This window comes from Empidonax traillii, unplaced genomic scaffold (assembly GCF_003031625.1).
Source record: "Empidonax traillii isolate 1590-97213 ecotype Southwest subspecies unplaced genomic scaffold, ASM303162v1 scaffold218:size1087226, whole genome shotgun sequence".
NCBI lineage: Eukaryota > Metazoa > Chordata > Aves > Passeriformes > Tyrannidae > Empidonax > Empidonax traillii.
Window position 1 is genome coordinate 710,607 of NW_020955411.1, and position 18,141 is coordinate 728,747.

Consider the following 18,141-nt stretch of genomic DNA (forward strand, 5'->3'; position numbering starts at 1 on the left):
GTTTTTTTTTTTTTTTTTTTTTTTTTTTTTTTTTTTTTTTTTTTTTTTTTTTTTTTTTTTTTTTTTTTTTTTTTTTTTTTTTTTTTTTTTGTGATTCTGCCATTGTTTTTCAGCCTCCTGGTTGTATGACAGGAGGTCCTACTGTGGGCTGCAAGAAGGGGTAGCAACTCCCTTCCCACCAAGGTTGCAGGGGGAAGCCTCACCTTTCCCTTGGCTTTCCTGTCCCTTGTCTGTGTAAATGTATCTGTACAGTTGCCGTTTTCTATAAAAAGACCAAAATGCTCCTTTGGGGGTGTGTGTGTGTCTCCATCGCTGCAGGGGAGAGGGGCTGGGGAGGTGCAAGGGCTGAAGATGAACCTTAGGATTAAAGGGTGGGCTCAGTTCCGTGCACACTGTGTCTCACCTAAAAAATCCAGTGCGCAGGCTGGAAGGTGTAAAGACCTTCCCCAGATCTTCGTTCACGAAGACTAGCCATTATATGGGGTGCAATGATCTGCAGCACACTCAGCTGGGAGCTTTCCATGCGTCTGGGAACAGCCAGAGTGCCACCTCCTGATCCTGCAGGGGAATTACACCGGCCTGCCAGCGGGACACTCCCCCCACCTTCCCCCACCACCACTCTGGCCCACTTTCACAACCATCACCTCCTCGGCATCCCCAGGCATCAGGAACAGGGACTCGGGCCACCTGATCCCAGCTTCCTTTGCTGGTCAGGCCTGTGTGCCCACAGCCTCAACACAAAATCACAGGATTGGAAGGGAACAGGTTGGGTCAGGTTGGAAGGGAACAGAGTGGGTCACCTGGTCTAATCTCCCTGCTCAAGCGGAGTCATCCTAGAGCACATGGCACAGGATTGTGTCCAGACGGTTCTTGAATATTTCCAGCGACGGAGACCCCACAACCCCTCTGGGTAATCTGTGCCCGTGCTCAGTCACCTGCACAGTAAAGAAGTTCCTCCTCATGTTCAGGGGAACTCCCCGTGCACCAGTTTCTGTCTCTTGCCCCTTGTCCTATCGCTTGGTACCACCGAGCAGAGCCTGAATCCATCCCCTAGGCACTCTCCCTTCAGATATTTATACACACACTGACGAGATGCCCCCCTCATCACTCATCTCTTCTCGAACTGAGCAGACCCATCTCCCTCAGCCTTTCCTCTCAAGAGATGTTCCAGTCCCCTCATCATCTTTGTTGCCCTCCACTAGACCTGCTCCAGCAACTCCCCGTCTCTCTCTTTCCAAGGAGCCCAGAACTGAACACAGCACTCCAGATACGGGGATGATAAGGCTTATCTTATTACTTCCCTTAGACACTGGAAATACAGCCTATTCAAACCGGTTTGCAATGGGGACACGGATCTGATCCAGCCCTGATACTTCCCATCCCCTCCCTCCTCATCCTCTGGGCCCCTGGTGTACCCCCACCTCAGGACAGCTGAGCTACACGGCCCGCCACCTCCCGGAAGGCTGCAGACCCCTGATTCCTTGCCCTGGGCCGGGAGCCGGGGAAGCGCCGCCACCAACACCTCCGTGACCTCTGTGAAGCCCTCCGGAAGTGGTCGGAGTGCACCGCTAAGCACGCACACTGCGTTCCTCCGCGGCGGGGCGCGGGAAATAGTCCCTCAACGGGGCTCCCCGCCACCCCTCGCCGCGGCGCTCGGAGGGTCCCGGTGCCGCAGTCTGCGGCCCTCCGAGCGCCGTGGAGAGGGACGGCCAAGAGTCCCGGCCGGGAGTCCGCATGGCAGCCACATGAGCTGAGCACTGGGCGCCCGCCGCCACCATGGCCGCCGCTAAACGGCAACGCCAATGCCTCCCATACACCATTCATCTGCGGCGAGTTGGCGAGGGCCCCTTTAAGGCGGAAAGATATGGCGTGCTGTGAGGCCCTCCTCTCCATGCCTATAAAAGGGGGCGGCAGCCAGAGTATCTCTTTCGCCGGTCTCTCACGCCGCAGACGGTAAGGGCAGAGCGGCGAGCGGGGCGTGCCCGGGGCCCCCGCCGGCCTCCCAGTGCCAATGGCCTGAACGTGGGCTGTGCTTGCCTTGTAGATGCCCGAGAAAGTGCAGCACGATGAGGAGGATGCGGAGACCTTCGCCTTCCAGGCGGAGATCGCTCAGCTCATGTCGCTCATCATCAACACCTTCTATTCCAACAAGGAGATCTTCCTGCGGGAACTCATCTCTAACGCCTCCGACGTGAGCCTGGGCGGGGGGTGGGCTCCTTCCTCTGCGGGGGGACCCGGGGCGCGGATTGGTGTCCTGCCGGGGGTGTCCGGGGAGAGGCCGTGGCCTGGGTGTCCTGGGAGGCCGTGGCGAGCATCCCCCTCTCCCCTAGGCCCTGGATAAGATCCGCTACGAGAGCCTGACCGACCCCTCAAAGCTGGACAGCGGGAAGGATCTCAAGATTGACATCATCCCCAATCCCCGGGACCGCACCCTCACCCTGGTGGACACGGGCATTGGGATGACAAAAGCGGATCTGATCAACAATTTGGGCACTATCGCCAAATCCGGGACCAAAGCCTTCATGGAAGCCCTGCAGGTGGGTTGTCTTTGACTGCATGGGTTCCCTGGGGCCTGGGACACAGGCTTGCACTGGTGTACAAATACTGAGGAATAAATAAATAATTAAAAGGCCCTGCTGCCTTGTTTGCTGTGGGAGCTGTTTGCCTACCCCAGTGTGCTTCCCCACCTTTCCAGCAGCAGGGAGGAGCTAAGGGTAGGGCTGGCTGCCTGTTGGTGCTTGCCTGTTCTTCTGTGTGTGCTGACCCAATTCTTCGCTGCTGCGAATCAGTCGTAGACATTTTCTATCGTTTCACTGATCTCATCAGTCGCTCTCTGCTTTCACAGGCTGGTGCAGACATCTCCATGATTGGGCAGTTCGGTGTGGGCTTCTATTCTGCCTATCTGGTAGCAGAGAAGGTGGTTGTCATTACCAAGCACAATGATGATGAGCAGTATGCTTGGGAGTCATCAGCTGGGGGCTCCTTCACTGTCCGAACTGACCATGGTACGTATTGTACCAAGAAACAAACACCTTTTTCTGCTAGAAGCGTCCCTTTTCCTGCTGCTCCCTAGAGCTGTGCTGCATTGTCAGTCACACTGGTTAATCCTGGGTATTCTGTAGTGTTTAGGCTCGAGGAGCTGGTTGCAGTTGCTCTCTGCCCTTTTAATGCTATGCCCTGAAACCCTAATGTTTCTCTCCTCTCCGTGCAGGTGAACCGATTGGACGTGGCACCAAAGTGATCCTGTACTTGAAGGAGGACCAGACCGAATACTTGGAGGAGCGCCGTGTCAAAGAAGTGGTGAAGAAGCACTCCCAGTTCATTGGCTACCCCATCACGCTCTATGTACGTAAGGAAAGGGCGGTGGGGACCCGCTGGAAAGCTGGAGGCAGGGGTGGGTGATGTTGGAAACAGGAGCACAGAGAAGGCCCAGAGTATGATCTCTTTGATTCCTCTTCCATAGTTCTTGGCTGTTGGGTACTGAGCAGTGGTGCTCCCAGTTTCTTTTGAGGCTGGGGGTTTATTGGACAACAAAGGGTGTCCAGCTGCGATTCTGGCCTTTGATCTGTACAGCTGGAGGCCATCTAAAGGAGCCACAGAGGAAGGAGGGTTTCCTGCTGGCTTGTCTCATCCTCTGAGACACAGCTTTTTGTGGCACAAGGAGGGATTCTGAGGGGTGGTTCCAAGAGAAACTTTGATTCCACATGTTGCATTTGTTGGGCCTTGGAGGACACCCATTTTTCCCATCTGGAGAAAAATGGATTCTGGTAAGAGTTGCTTGGGGCTAAACCTGAGTGTTTCTTGTACCTTTTTCTACAGCTGGAGAAGGAACGTGAGAAAGAGATCAGCGACGATGAGGCAGAGGAGGAGAAGGATGAGAAGGAAGAGGAAGAGTCAGGGTCCAAAGATGAGGAGAAACCCAAAATTGAGGATGTGGGCTCTGATGATGAGGAGGAGGGAGACAAAGGCAAGAAGAAGAAGACCAAGAAAATCAAGGAGAAGTATATTGACCAGGAGGAGCTGAACAAGACCAAGCCAATTTGGACCCGCAACCCTGACGACATCACCCAGGAGGAGTATGGCGAGTTCTACAAAAGCCTCACCAATGACTGGGAGGACCACTTGGCGGTCAAGGTGGGTGCTGGACTACCCTGGCTTCTGGGGAGAGGCAGAGGGTCCCTTTCCAGGCCATATTGAGAACTGAGGGATCCCAGGCCACCTGGTGGTGTGGCAACCTGCACTGTGACTCCCATGCAGGTGGAGGGGTTGGCAGTGCTAATCTGTAAGCAGGACAGGAGGGTGTTGGGCCTCAGAAGCATGACTCCTCTGTTCAAGCCTGCTGGATGCCAGAGAATCTTGGCACCTAGGGGACAGTGGGGCTGAGGAGGAGAAAATCCAGGTTGCTTGGATGCTGGAGACCCTGCTATGCCAGCCCCAGTGCTGAGGAACAGCAGTTCAGCCTCCCTACAGTGGGTACTGGGGGAAGGGGTAGAAGTAAGCACCCCAGCAGCTGTTTCTTTCCTGGCTCCACAGCACTTCTCTGTGGAAGGGCAGCTGGAGTTCAGGGCCCTGCTTTTCATCCCACGCCGTGCCCCTTTTGACCTCTTCGAGAACAAGAAGAAGAAGAATAACATTAAACTGTATGTGAGGCGTGTCTTCATCATGGACAGCTGTGACGACCTCATCCCTGAGTACCTGAGTAAGAGCCCCCTGCCTCAGCCTGCTGGTGTGGAGCTGGGACCCCCAGTGGTTCTGCTCCCAGTACAGAGGGGGGTGGATGAGGGGTGGGTGCACAGCAGTCAGTGTTTTAGCACTTTTCCTCCTGTGTTGAAGCTCAGAATCCTTAACTTGATGCATGTTTCATTTTCCCCTACTCAGACTTCATCCGGGGTGTTGTGGACTCAGAGGACCTGCCTCTGAACATCTCTCGTGAGATGCTCCAACAGAGCAAGATCCTCAAGGTGATCCGCAAAAACATTGTGAAGAAATGCTTGGAGCTCTTCTCCGAGCTGGCAGAGGACAAAGAGAACTATAAGAAGTTTTATGAGGCCTTTTCCAAGAATCTGAAGGTAAGCTGGGCATGCTGCACCTGGAAGAGGGAGGGGCCCATGACACATCTGCCTGAGAAGCAGTCTTGTCCCTGTACTGTGACTCCTCTGCATGGATGTTAGGATAAAAGGGAAAAGGGATCTTGCGAGTGCCCCAGAGAGCCTTTGTGGGCACCCATCCCCTCCGGCTGTCCTAGGCCAAACACTCAAATGATGAGGAGGTGGGCAGAGATGGCTGTGCCTCAGGGGTGGTGCCAAGAGCATCCAAGTCTCATCCTGGAGGTTTCATGCATCTTTTCTGCCCCCAGCTGGGCATCCATGAGGACTCAACCAACCGGAAGCGCCTTTCGGAGCTGCTGCGTTACCACACGTCCCAGTCAGGCGATGAGGTGACTTCGCTTTCAGAGTACGTGTCCCGTATGAAGGAAAACCAGAAGAGTATCTACTACATCACAGGTGAGCCAGAGCTCCTCTGAGCCCTAGAGAGATGGAGGGAGGTTACCTGCCTAGCAGACTAACTTAAAACTTTTCCTGCTGCCTTCAGCAGCCTATCCCTAAGAGCTGGGGAAAGGCCAACAGGCCTAGAGTCCTGGATGCTGCCAGTTTTATGGTAGGGGTTCCAAGTAACTGGTGCTGTTTGTCCCACTGTAACCAGCTCTTACATCTCGGTGATATTTCATTTCTACCCTCCACAAACACAGGGGAGAGTAAGGAGCAAGTTGCCAACTCAGCCTTTGTGGAGCGTGTGCGGAAGCGTGGCTTTGAGGTGGTGTACATGACAGAGCCCATTGACGAGTACTGTGTGCAGCAGCTCAAGGAGTTTGATGGCAAAACCCTGGTATCAGTAACCAAAGAGGGGCTGGAGCTGCCTGAGGATGAGGAGGAGAAAAAGAAGATGGAGGAGAGCAAGGCCAAGTTCGAGAACCTCTGCAAACTGATGAAGGAGATCCTGGACAAGAAGGTGGAAAAGGTGAGATGGGCAGGGAGTTCAGCCCTGGGCTGGAGGGAGGGGGTCCTCCAAGTTGCAGGCAAGGACCCCAGCTCAATGCATGCCTCTCATCTCCTGCAGAGGAGCCGCTAAAGGAGTCTGGAGGTCCCAGCATGCACCATCTTGCTCTAAGCAGCCAGGCTGCAGGCGAGGGGCACTGACCCAAATACGTGCATTGATGGGAGAGGGTAAGTGTGGGAAACATGCAGTGGGTGCTCAAAATGCTGGCTGAGCTGTCCAAACTAGTCTGTGCAGCAGTCATGGTACTGCTTGGAAGATCTCTGCTTGCTTTGGGCTGTCCCCAGGTGAACCTGGGACAAGGACTTCAAGCTATCATGTGTGCTGTGGCTGGGCCTAGTCCAGGGCATATGGGGACCTCGCTCAGCTAACCCTCGGCTACGTTAACAGGTCACGGTCTCAAACCGGTTGGTCTCCTCTCCCTGCTGCATCGTCACCAGCACCTACGGCTGGACGGCCAACATGGAGCGCATCATGAAGGCTCAGGCACTGCGGGACAACTCTACCATGGGATATATGATGGCCAAGAAGCACTTGGAGATCAACCCTGACCACCCGATTGTTGAAACCCTCCGCCAGAAGGCTGATGCTGACAAGAACGACAAAGCTGTCAAAGATCTGGTGGTGCTACTCTTCGAGACTGCTCTGCTGTCCTCTGGTTTCTCCCTGGAAGATCCCCAGACCCACTCCAACCGCATCTACAGGATGATCAAACTGGGCCTTGGTAAGTATCCATGCAGCTTCTCAGGTCTGGAGCAGGCCCTGAAGGCAGGCTAACTGGTCAGGCTAGTTGGAACTATCTTGGGGCCGGGGGAGGCCCGTAAGTGAGCCATGCTGGTGTGATGTGCAGATCTGGCTGTGTACATAAGGTAGCCAGGGGCAAGTGGAAGCATGGAACAAGGTACTTCAGAAGGACTCAGGGCACTGAGTGGACTCCAGCAAGGCCAGGAGCCACCACCAGGCTGTTCAGATCACAAGCTGAGGCTTTTTATTTCTTCAGATTGAATGTCAAAATTCTGTCATGGATGATGTAACCCATCTGGTAAAACAGCTTGTGCTTGCACCCAGCCTTTTTCTCCAAGTTTCCTATTTAGCTAAAAACGTAAATCAGAGGTGCTGTGCCTTGGCACAGCTAAGGTGTTAACTCTTTACTGCCTATTCTCAGTAGGAGTAGGGTCTTGTATTACTCAAACTGCAGCTAGGAGGTCTGTATGGTAGTACAGCTTTCTGTTCAGAGTAAACTGAAATACCTGCAGTGTTGGAAACTAAGTAGCTTTAGAGTTTTGCAACTGCTTTACTTGTGGCTCTACTGGATTTACTGGGTTTGTCTCGAGAGAAATGCTCAATTCCTAAACCACATTCACTTCAGGGTTTTGTGGTGCTCAGTGACAGGTCTTTTGTTGTTAACCTCTGTTGGCTAAGGAGTGCCCTCCAATGGCATAGGTGGTATCCATATAGTAGTGCAGATGTTACTGGAAATATGATATAGGATTAGTGCTGTAACTCCTAATAAAACTGACTTTTCTATTGGTTTTCAGTCTGGAGGAGACTGAGGGGAGATCTCATTGCAGTCTGCAGCTTCCTCATGAGGGGAAGAAGAGGGGCAGGCACCGATCTCTTCTCAGGTGACCAGTGACAGGACCTGAGGGAGTGTCATGAAGCTGTGTCAGGGCAGATTTAGGTTACATAGGAGGAAAGGGTTTTTCATGCTGAGGGTGGTTTGGCACTGGAACGTGTTCCCCAGGGAAGTGGACACAAAACCAAGCCTGACAGAGTTCCGGAAGTGTTTGGACAATACTCTCAGGCACATGGCGTGACTCCTGGGGATGGTCCTATGCAGGGCCAGGATGATCCTTGTGGGTCCCTTCCAACTCAGGATATTCTGTGAACTACTGGATGCTAATAGCCCTGTTCCTCAGGTTGTGGGCAGGAGACAGGTTTGCTCTGGGAGAGGCTGTACTTCTGGGATCAGGTGACACTTGGGAGGCCTCATCTATTCCTTTCTTTCCCCTCTCCCAGGCATTGATGAAGATGAGGTGCCAGTAGAGGAGCCCAGTGCAGCTCTCCCTGAGGAAATGCCCCCTCTGGAGGGAGATGAAGATGCATCCCGCATGGAAGAGGTAGACTAAAGGAGAAGGGCTCTTCCCTCATCTGCCAGACCTCTGCCCTATATCATGTCTGCTTAGAAGGGGGTCTGCTCCCACCAGCTGTTACTGACTCCATGGTGGTGTCTTATTTTTTTGGCTATGTTTTGGTTGGGGTTGTTTTTGGCAGGGTGCAGGAGGGCACAATTTCCTGTTTGTTTGTAGTGTGTGATTCAGGTAGCCCGAGGCCTGTCCTGTGTCTTTCTGCTTGTGTAGGAACAGCTGCTGATGGGGAGTGGAGGTGAGGAGGCAGCAGGCTTCCTCTTTCACCCCCTCACGGGGTGCCCCATGTTACCAGTAGGCATCAAACACTGCCCTTGTTCCATCGGGGTGGGAGAGCCTTTCCTCTGAGCTGCTGCCTCCCTGAAACCCCGGGGTAGAATATTGTATTTTGGTTGGGTTTTGTTTGATGATTTTTCTGTTATTTTGTTCCACTGCAATTAAAGAATTGATGATTTACTCGGTGGGGTCCTTTGTGTTTCATGCTTACTCTGCAGAAGAAGGAAGTCTCAGCTTGTGCCTGATGGTATCGTGTTGCTGGTCTCTCCTGTGCCCTGACTGCTTTTCAGAGCCCTGCTTTGGGTGATCTCTATCCCTTCCGTGCCCAGGGAAGATGAAGTGGGTGGGAGGAACACATAACCTGCTATGCAGGTGGGGTTATCTCCAATGGGCAGTAGTTCTCCACCTCGAGCGCTGCATGTCCCCACAGCCTGGGAGCAAAGTTTTCCAATCTGCGTGGGTCAGCTGGATGAGCTGTGCCAGGGCCTTGAGCCGCTGTTGGCTGGTGTGATCTGAGCACCCCTGGGGCAGGAGCCATCTGCCTGTTGCACTGCAGTGTGGAGCAGAGGGCGGAGTGACAGCTCAGGACTGAACTCAAGCTGCCTCCCATTAGATCTTAGGCCAAAAGATTCTAGACTCCTTTCCTCCCACCTCCAGCCTGCCCTTTTTGGCCTTCTGCAGCCCTTGCGCGTTTGACAGTATCAAGCCACCCCTTGGCTTCTGCTGTGTTTCAGATGACAAAGCAGCCTGGGGCATCACCTCTGATTGAGCTGTCCCTTGCACTGAGCTCACACTCTGTGAGCAGGGTTTGTCACCCTTGGCCACAATGGCCCTTGGCGTTTGTCAGGGAAAGGTGACACCGACGTCAGGTTCTCTTGCTGCCTGCATGCCAGCTGCCACAGGCACAAAATGGAGTGGGTTCTAGGCAGTATCCATCTTCACCAAGGAGGCAGAGCCTACCAGAATCCCTTGATGCACGCCAAGACACTGTAGAACACTGCTGCCAGTGTAGCAGCTGTGTGGGTGCAGCCTGCTAGGGCAGTGCTGGAGCTGAGCTAGCAAATTGTTTAAAAATAAGATTTCTCTCTGGAAGGGAAGATTCTGCCAAATAATGAATCATTCAAATGATTTCTTTTAAAGTTAGTGTTTTGGGGTATTTTTCCCACTAATGTTTTCTTTAAATTTAAATTAGAAAAGTTATCCCATTCCTAACCTGGCAGACAGTATGGGCTTTTTGGTTGTTTATGTTTTTTTTTGTTGTTGTTGGTTTTGTTTGTTTGTTTTTACCAAGGAACAAAAAACCAAAACACCACTTTCCATTTCCAGTCTGTCAGCAGATGGTGGCAGCAGACATTTGGGGGAATTTGTATGTCAGGATGAAAAGCTACGAGGTTGCACAGGCACTTCCAAAAGCTCAAGGCTAGAAAAGGAGCACAGGTAAAACTGCTGGAGAGCCAAATGCTCTGAAGTCAGCTCTGGTATCCCTGCAGGCTCAGCTAACTCACTGCTGTCCCTAGCCTCTTCTTTTGTTTCTCTCGTAACCCTCACCTGCGTTTCCTTACCCTTTCCCTAGCCCTGTTAGGCCACAGTCCTGTCTCTGAACCCAGACTCACTGTAAGCCCACAGACAGGGTTTTTCACCAGGCTTTCCTGTATGTACCAGAAGGATGGACCATCCACACCTCAAGTCTCTCCTGGCTCTGATGTGGGGCCTCGGGTTGGTGCAGCTACAGCGCTGGTGGCCCCAGCTGGCAGGTGCTCAGCAGGTTTTGCACCACTTCTGTAGCTACACCCACCAGGACTGCCCAAGCTCCACTGGGCAGGGAACCCAGGAGCCAAACCAACCTCAGGCTAACAGCTCCTCCACCTGCCCACCAGCATAAGCAGCATTCCAGACTTGGCTATGCTTCCCACTCATGTGTGCAAGGATCTCCTGTCAGGCCTTGCAGCGTTGGGTGCAACCCTGGTTGATACTTGCCTTGGCAAAGGCAGAGAGAGGCACCTGTGTTTGGAAACACAGCTTTGCTGTCCCTGAGAGACATGGGACACAAGAGGGGTTGGAAGTCTCTCCCCTCCCTTCCAGGTACGTGGAAGAAAAGAAAAACAAACAAATAAAAAGCCCCCACCTTTATGCCCATGGCACCATATGCAGCATATTTTTAATTTAATAAAATGAGAAAAAAGTTGCCTTGCAAAAGTACCAAAACCTGCTGGTTTATCAGCCAGGTTGTGTTGAGGAGAAAAGGATGGGACCAGTAAAACCCAGGCTCCTGGGGCAGAACAGCTTTCACTGCTCCGTCCCCAGCTGCATGGGGAGCAGGTGCCCACTCATTCCATCCCCTGCTGCCTGTGGAGCAGGAACAAGGCACCGCAAGCAGGCTCTGCCCCATATCCCAGCCCTCCAGGCACAGCAGGGCTCTGGCCAGGCCCTGGGAAAACTAGGACCAATGCCTCCAGTTGGCAGGAAAGAGAGGGGCTGTTTGTGCTTCTCTGAATGGCAACTGCAAAGCTCAGAAACTGTGGCACTGAGGCACCCCGAGGCAGTGCTGGGGCTTCTGGGCAGCGCAGCCTTTGGCCTGAAACAGCAGTGGATGTAACTAAAAAGCAATCAGAAGAACTCGGCAAACCTTGGAAACCGGACTGGCCAGCTTCAGGCTCTGCGTAAAAGTCACAGCTGAGGGGAGTAAAGAAAAGTGTCTTGGAGCAGGGGCAAAGAGCTGATAAAATCAAATGGGGAGGTACTGGCTTCCACTGCAGAGTTCCCTCCCAGAGCAGATCCCAGGCCTGGGGTAGGACAGGCTGGGAGTCATTCTCGTAGCTGTGCCTGTACTACCTGGAGTCCCTCCTGGGATGGAGGCTGAGAGCTTCCCACCCTTGGGATGGGCTCAACTGGGGACTTGCCTCACCTGGAGGTGTTTCAGAAAGAAACCTAGTGTTTTGTTTGCCCTTTCCTCCTGCCGAGCTCTGTGGTACTAACAGAATTTGAGGAGCATTAGCCAGAGGTGAGACCGTACCAGGGAAATGAGTTCCCTTGTTCATCAGTGACTCTGGGGAGAAGCCACAAGACAGAGGTGGGACAGGTGTACCAGCAGCCCCATGCTGGTATGCCCCTAGGCCTGTGCCTTGGCTGTAAAGTCTGTGACCCATTAAGGCAAATGGAAAGGTTTAGAGCTGCAGCAGCCCAGAGTACTTCCTGGGCTTGTTCCAGCCCCTTCTCCAGGAAAAGCAGGTGGAAAACTGAGTCACCAGTCCTGCCTATCCATACCACACCCTGCTCCTCAGCAGGTTCTGAGAAATCAAGCAAGTACCCTCGACCAGAGGCAGGACAGTGGCTATGGCTTAAATGCCACGGCCCCAGCTTCCTTAGACCTTTTGTACAGGGGTCTCGCCTGGGGGGAGCTTCTTACTGCGCTTCTTCATGCGGCTGCGGGCATAGACACGGAGAAAGAGGGCCATGAAGACAACAGCTATGCCCAGCCCACCCACCACAGTGACAGTGTGCCCGTAGATGAGGCAGGAGAGGAGGATGGCAAAGGCCTGTCGGAGTGTCATGATGATGGTGAAGACAGCTGCCCCGAACTGGTTGATGGTGTAGAAGATGAAGAGCTGGCCGCAGGCAGAGCACACGGAGAGCAGCACGGCGTGGGCTGTGAACTCTGAGTGGCGGGCCATGAAGCGTACCGACTCCAGCAAGGCACCCTGCTCCAGGAGCGAGCCCACTGTGAAAAGGCAGGAGAACACGTTGACGCCAAACATCATCTGCACGGGAGACATCTTGTAGGTGAAGAGAGCGTCCTGCCAGTTGGAGGTGAAGCTGTCGAAGATTATGTAGCCGGCCAGGAGGACTACGCCAGAGAAAGTGGTGACAGTGGACACGTGCCTGTTGGGAGCGCTGGAAAGTAGGAACATGCTGACCCCCACGGAGATGAGGGCAGCAGTAAGATACTCCCAGTACTCATAACTCTTGCGTGACACCAGTTTGCCCATCATCATCACTGGGATCACTTTGGAGGCCTTGGCCAGCACTTGGGTGGGGAAGCTGATGTATTTCAGTGCCTCATACTGGCACCAGCTGCTGAGGATGTTGGAGAGGGAAGCAAAGGAGTATTTGTACATGGGAGCCCCGTGGCGTGGCTGCTTGGTCAGGGCGCAGTACAGACCGGCCACTGTGAAGGCCAGGATGCGGTTCATGAACACTAGGAACTGGGAGTCCGTGAACTTCTCACCAGGGTCTGTTTCAGTGGCACCATATGTTCTCGTCATCACACGTTCCTGGAGGACGCCCCATGTGAGGTAGGAGGCCTGCAAAGCAGGAGGAGCACAGGGAGAGTCAGGACTCACAACGGCAGCTGCCAGCAACCACAGGAAGAACAGACCCCAGGAGATCCTTGCTTTCCCCAGTGTTGCCTCATCGTCTCCACAGCAATACTTCCCTGAGACACTGGGAGATGGGGCCACCCTCCACTCCACCTGTTTGAGAGAACCCGCTGTCCATGTGGTTACAACCAGGAACATCCTGTTCCAAACAAAACGTGCTCAGTATATGGGGGGGGGAGAAGCCCGCAGTGCAAACATCCTGGTGGAGAGCGAGCAGTTGTGCTTTAAGCTGCTTTAAAGCCTGTGGAACCAGACTGACAGAATCGGGGAGCGTTACCGATAGACAGCTGTGGTTTTGGTGCCAGCTCCCTGCGGCAGGTCCTGGCAGTTTTCCCAGTGGCCTCTGCATTGCTTTTCACTTCCAGCTCCCTAGGCCTGGTTTTTCCATCCAAATCAATTCTAATTTCAAACCCAGCAGATGAGATTGTCGGCTAGGGATGACCACTGTTCTGGCTGTCACCTCCACTACTTCTGGTACAACAACACCAAGCCCCTCACAAAAGTAACGTGGACTTCCTCTCATCATGCATTTCCTGAGAAATTAAGGAACAGAGATGGAAGGACTGTTGGTGACCTGCAGCAAGTCTGTATGGGCCGGGAGAGCAGGCCAGAGAGTACCTTCTGCTGGCTGTGGGACACCTGGGTTTTTCTACCTCAATGCCCACATTACTATTTTCAGTTCTCACAGACCCAAAAAGCTGCCCTTCCTAATGATGCTCAGGCTGTAACTGAGGCTTAGGGAAACTAAGATTTAAAATTCCTGTTTATCTGTAGCTGAAATCAGTATATTCTCTCCAGTATTCAAATTCAGTTCATCAAGGCAGGATGCATCAGCCCCAGATAGTGACCCAGAGGAGAGCCTGGGAGATAAGAGGGCTCAAACCATCTGCTGATCTGACATCAGGGACAGAACAAAAGCAGCTCTAGCAATCTGCTGAATGACAATTTTCACAGAGTTTTCCCTATCCATGGCTGTGGAGTACTGCAATCAGACAGACAGGATGCCCCAGCCCAGACGACACAAGCTAAATGGACCTCCACAGCCCTTAGATGCGGACTATCCTGATTGAGAGGCTGTGTTCCAGCCTCCAACCCTGCCCTGATCAAGAACAGCACTGCATCCTTGGTCTTCAAGGAACTGATGGTCACAAACCTACTGGCCACCTCCTCTTTCCAGAGTGGGACACATGCAACACACATGCACAGAGCCCTTACCTGTAGACCAGCAGCACAGAAGAGCAGCTTGAAGACCTGTCGGGCTGTGGAGGACTCTGTGGGCTCCGCCCGGGGTGGCAGAGACCCATCCTCCTGGTGTACAGACTTCACCTCAGAGCCAAACACACATGATTTGATGACAGGGAAGCAAATGCCTCGGCCTGAACAGGGTAAGAGAACACAGAGACACAATGATGCTTGTGGGTCCCTTCAAACTCAGCATATTCTGCGATTCAGCTTGGGCATCACCAGCTGCACCAGCTTAAGAGGTGAAGCCTCCCTCCTTAGTAGCCTCCAGATCTGCTGGCACAGGGGCCTCAGAGAAATTTATTTCATGGTAGCACCTAGACAGCACTGGGATGCAGCTCTGTGAGCAGCTCCAGCCTGGTCTGACAAAGCAGGCTGGGGAAACAAACTGAACAGGGCAGACCGACGCGGTGCAGAGAGCTCAGAGGGAGGCAGGATGTGGAAGGGAAGCTCCTGCCCTTACCTGTCTCCAAATAGTTCCTTCTCTTGAAGTACTGGATGAGGAGGAATCCTGGCACCACAATACTCGCGTAGCCAGCAGCATTAACAAAGAAGCGGAAGAGCCAGAAGTCCCCCCACGAGTCCTGCAGGGCAGGGGCGATCTCTTCACCAGTAGCCATCGTAGGGAGGGAAGCCAGCACGAGGGGAAGGCAAAATCTGTGGAGAGAGGAAGAGGCAGGTGGTGGGCTACTGGTATACGGGCAGCTCCACTCTGCACGCCTGTAATACCTCTCCACTAGCAGGCAGCACCCAGACCCCACTACAGCAACAACAGTGATGCTGGCAGCATGTGGAGCAGGAAAAGCCCTCAGGAGTTGAAAAGCACAGGCCATGCATCTATGTTCACTTCTGTTAAAGGTGTTTGCTCTGGAACACATGGACTTAGAACCTTGTATTCGCAGGATTAGAGAGAACACTGCTGTAACCATCTGCTTTTGACAACACTCTTACTTAAATGCAAGGAGCGCCTAACGCCTCACACCTCACCTTTACAGGTTAAACTTTAGCACAGCTCTTGGGTGGTAAAAGAAAAGGTCACTGAATGGAAAAATCAGCTCCTACCTAGCAGCTCATGTTTCAAGCCTGTGGCCATGAGCAACCTTCCTCTGGGAACAAACAGTTCAGAGCTTTCCCCTCCAGCTGCACCAGGTGAGTGGAGGAGAGGCAGAGGTCTGGGCCGACAACCTCCCCCACTTCTCCATGCAGCCCTGGAAGGCAGCATTCCAAGGCATTCCCCACAGCTCAGAGGAAATTACCAAGGTTCACCCCCTTAGCAAAATACAGCCAGAAAGCAAGGCTGGAAAGGAACTTTCCTGGCAGCTGGCTGGTTGGAATTTTACCAGGACTATCCAATAAGGTACAGCTCATATTCTTCAGCTAAAGCCATAGGAAGTGACCTAGCTAGCTTTAAAAGAGCTTGAATAGTCCTTGAAGGAGTTCTTCCCTCCACTGCTGCTCCTTCCAAGAGCCAAACCTGCAATATTCAGGGACACCAGGTACTCAATAGAATGATCAACCAGGCAAGAACTTCCTATACCCAAGGCCACCTGCATCCTCCCGTCACACACCAAGCTGCAGCTTTCTGCATCAGCGTAGGTCTCCGTGGTCCATGCTCCATCCCTGCCCAGTTTCCCCAGTGGAGAAAGCCTTGGGGGCCAGGTAAGTGTGCTGTGGGCTGGCTACATAAATGCACACCAGAAAAACTCTTAAGCTCTTGTGACTGAAAGGGCTAGAGATGTTAGTTCCTCCTCCCCCAGAAACAAGTGAGTCAGAGGAATTTAGGCCCTGTTTAGGGGTGTACTTGGCTTAAATACTGTATAGCAGTGACCTTTGGTAGCCTTCACACAAAATTCAAGAGATTTATAAGCTTAAGAGCTTTAAAGGCAAGGAAGTCTCCTGCCATTTCGTGTGTGACTCCTCCCCTGCAACCTCTTGTCCCCTTGGGAAAGGCCTCAGGGGCTTTTCTTATCCTCAACTGCTGCAGCCAGGCCCTTAAGAGTCCAACAACCTGACCTAAGCAAGGCTATGTTTCACCCAGAAATCTCCCTCCTGTGATGTAAAGGACACAGAAATTCCCAGCCCAGGAAGATGTGCAAACGGCTGGTGGTGGATTTCTGTGCCTGCTTTCTATTTCCTTCCCGTTCTCCCCCCACCCCACCCAGAAAAGACAGTTTGACACCTCCACTCGACCTCTCCTGCTGCAGGTGCACCATTGCAGGCCTCTACAGGTGCTGTGGGATGCAAGAACACCACTTGGTAGTGGCTCCTGGGGCTGAAGCTGCCCATGTGCTCCTGGGCTTGCCTGTATTAAGTAGCCCTGGCTGTTGGCAGGGTGCAGAAATGCCGTTTGCTTTTGCAGAAGTCAGATATAAATGACGGGGCCGGTTGCTACACTCAAGGGCCACGTCTCCAACTTGACAGGGACCGTAAGCTCCATCAGCACGACTGCTCCTGCTGTTATCCCGCTGGACCCTGCAGCGCTGCCATGGGAGGAGAATCAGCTCCGCTCTCCCACAGCGACTGTGAAGAGGAGGCTAGGGAGGGACAATGGCTCTCTCTATGCCTGCGCTAGCAATTCCCAGGACCCGAGAGCTGACTCAGTGCGGCAGGCCCTGCCCTCCCCGACAAGGCTGGGAAGGAACAGGGACGCCAGTGTTACAGGTAGAAAGCGGCGGGGGGGGGGCGAGCAGGCGGCGTGCAAGGCATGAAAGGAGCCTCAGTCTGGGGCTGCGGAACAGCCCGGGAGGCGAGACAACAGACCCGGCCGCTGCTCGCCTGGGCACAGCCAGGGCAGCTCTCAAAGGCACCGCTTCGGAGCCGGCCTGGCATCCAGCCCCCTGCCCGGGATGCAAAATTTGCGTCCCGGGAATGAAAAGGATCCCTGCCTACAGCCCTGCTACTCTTGAGCGCGTATCCAGCACCTGGAAGGGCTGAGGTCAATTTCAAGCCTGGAGCTGACAAGTCCGTGGCCCCTGCTGAGAGCTCGGGATGTCGTGTCTGCTCCCTGTCCCTGTCCCTGAACGCAGCTGTGCCGCAGGGAGCGCCTGCCATTGTCCTCCCAGGGCCGGCAGCCGCCTCTACCCAGGGACCACGGGCAGGGCACCGGGCTGCTGCTCCCTGCCGGCCCCGGGGCACCGTCCGCGCCTCCCTCCCCCGGCGACACCGGGGTATCCCGAGAGGACAGAGCCTAACGGGGACCCTGCTCGCCGCTCCAGGGCTTCTCCGTCCCGAGGCTCCGGTGGCTTCTGCCTAGGGACCGGCCCCGCTGCAGAGGCAGCGCCCGGCCGGGTGCGGGGCGATCGTGGCCCCGGGATCGCCTCCTCGCCCGGCGGCCACGTTCTCAGCGAGCGGCCCGGCAGCGCGGCGGCGGCGGCGGCCCCTGGCCCTGGCCCTTGCCCGCCCAGCGGGGCAGCTGCCGCCCGCGGCCCGGCCCGGCCCGCCCTCCGCGCCCACGTCGGACCGGCCTCGCCAACCCACCTGCAGGCCGGCCCCGGCTCCGGCCCGGCCCCGGTCCCGGCCGGCTCCCCTCGGCTCCGCTCCCGGCGGCGGCGGAACCCCCGCCCGGCGGGTGCGCTCCCGCCCCACAGCGGCCCCTGCCGCCCTGGAGGGGCCGCGGCGGGAGGAGAGGGGCAGGCGGGCGCGGGCGGAGAGACGGCTGGGATGACGCGATCATGGAGTCATAGAATCATTTAGATTGGAAAAGGCCTTTGAGATTAGCGAGTCCAACCTGTGGCCGAACACCACCATGTCAAACAGACCACGGCAGTAAGTGCCACGTCCGGCCCTTTCCTTGAACACGTTCAGGGATGGTGACTCCACCACCTCCCTGGGCAGTCCATCACAATGGACAAGGGCCAATCTCACATCACCCTTTCTGAGGAGGAATTCTTTCCAAAGTCCGGCTCAAACCTTCCCTGGCGCAGCTTGAGGCCGTGCCTCTTGTCATGCTGGTTACCTGGGATAAGATGCTGACTCCCACCTGGCTACAACTTCCTTTCAGGTAGTTCTAGAGTGGGGATAAGGTCACCCTTGAGTCTCCTCCAGAG

At 54.4% G+C, this 18,141-nt stretch overlaps 2 protein-coding genes across 3 annotated transcripts; one reads left to right on the top strand and one right to left on the bottom strand.

Moving 5' to 3' along the window:
* The first annotated feature begins 1,930 nt into the window (after window positions 1-1,930).
* On the top strand, window positions 1,931-8,271 carry HSP90AB1 (heat shock protein 90 alpha family class B member 1). 2 transcript variants are annotated; one of them, XR_003571642.1, is made up of 12 exons: window positions 1,931-1,953; window positions 2,045-2,191; window positions 2,331-2,537; window positions 2,846-3,005; window positions 3,212-3,345; window positions 3,820-4,134; window positions 4,534-4,699; window positions 4,879-5,069; window positions 5,357-5,504; window positions 5,750-6,018; window positions 6,118-6,183; window positions 6,445-6,552. XR_003571642.1 is itself a non-coding variant. In XM_027887652.1 (12 exons), the coding sequence occupies exons 2-12, from the start codon at window positions 2,045-2,047 to the stop codon at window positions 8,181-8,183; spliced, it is 2,181 nt and encodes a 726-aa protein (XP_027743453.1). In that variant the 5' UTR covers window positions 1,933-1,953; the 3' UTR covers window positions 8,184-8,271. The 2 variants fall into 2 exon arrangements, 1 of the variants encoding a protein (XP_027743453.1); XM_027887652.1 differs by lacking the exon at window positions 6,118-6,183 and adding an exon at window positions 8,074-8,271 and having other exon boundaries at window positions 1,933-1,953; window positions 6,445-6,778.
* Window positions 8,272-10,607: 2,336 nt separating this feature from the next.
* SLC35B2 (solute carrier family 35 member B2) lies at window positions 10,608-17,620 on the bottom strand. Its single transcript, XM_027887670.1, has 4 exons — window positions 17,573-17,620; window positions 14,559-14,752; window positions 14,069-14,229; window positions 10,608-12,778 (listed from the first exon to the last, which is right to left on the bottom strand). The coding sequence occupies exons 2-4, from the start codon at window positions 14,713-14,715 to the stop codon at window positions 11,840-11,842; spliced, it is 1,257 nt and encodes a 418-aa protein (XP_027743471.1). The 5' UTR covers window positions 14,716-14,752; window positions 17,573-17,620; the 3' UTR covers window positions 10,608-11,839.
* Window positions 17,621-18,141: the final 521 nt, after the last annotated feature.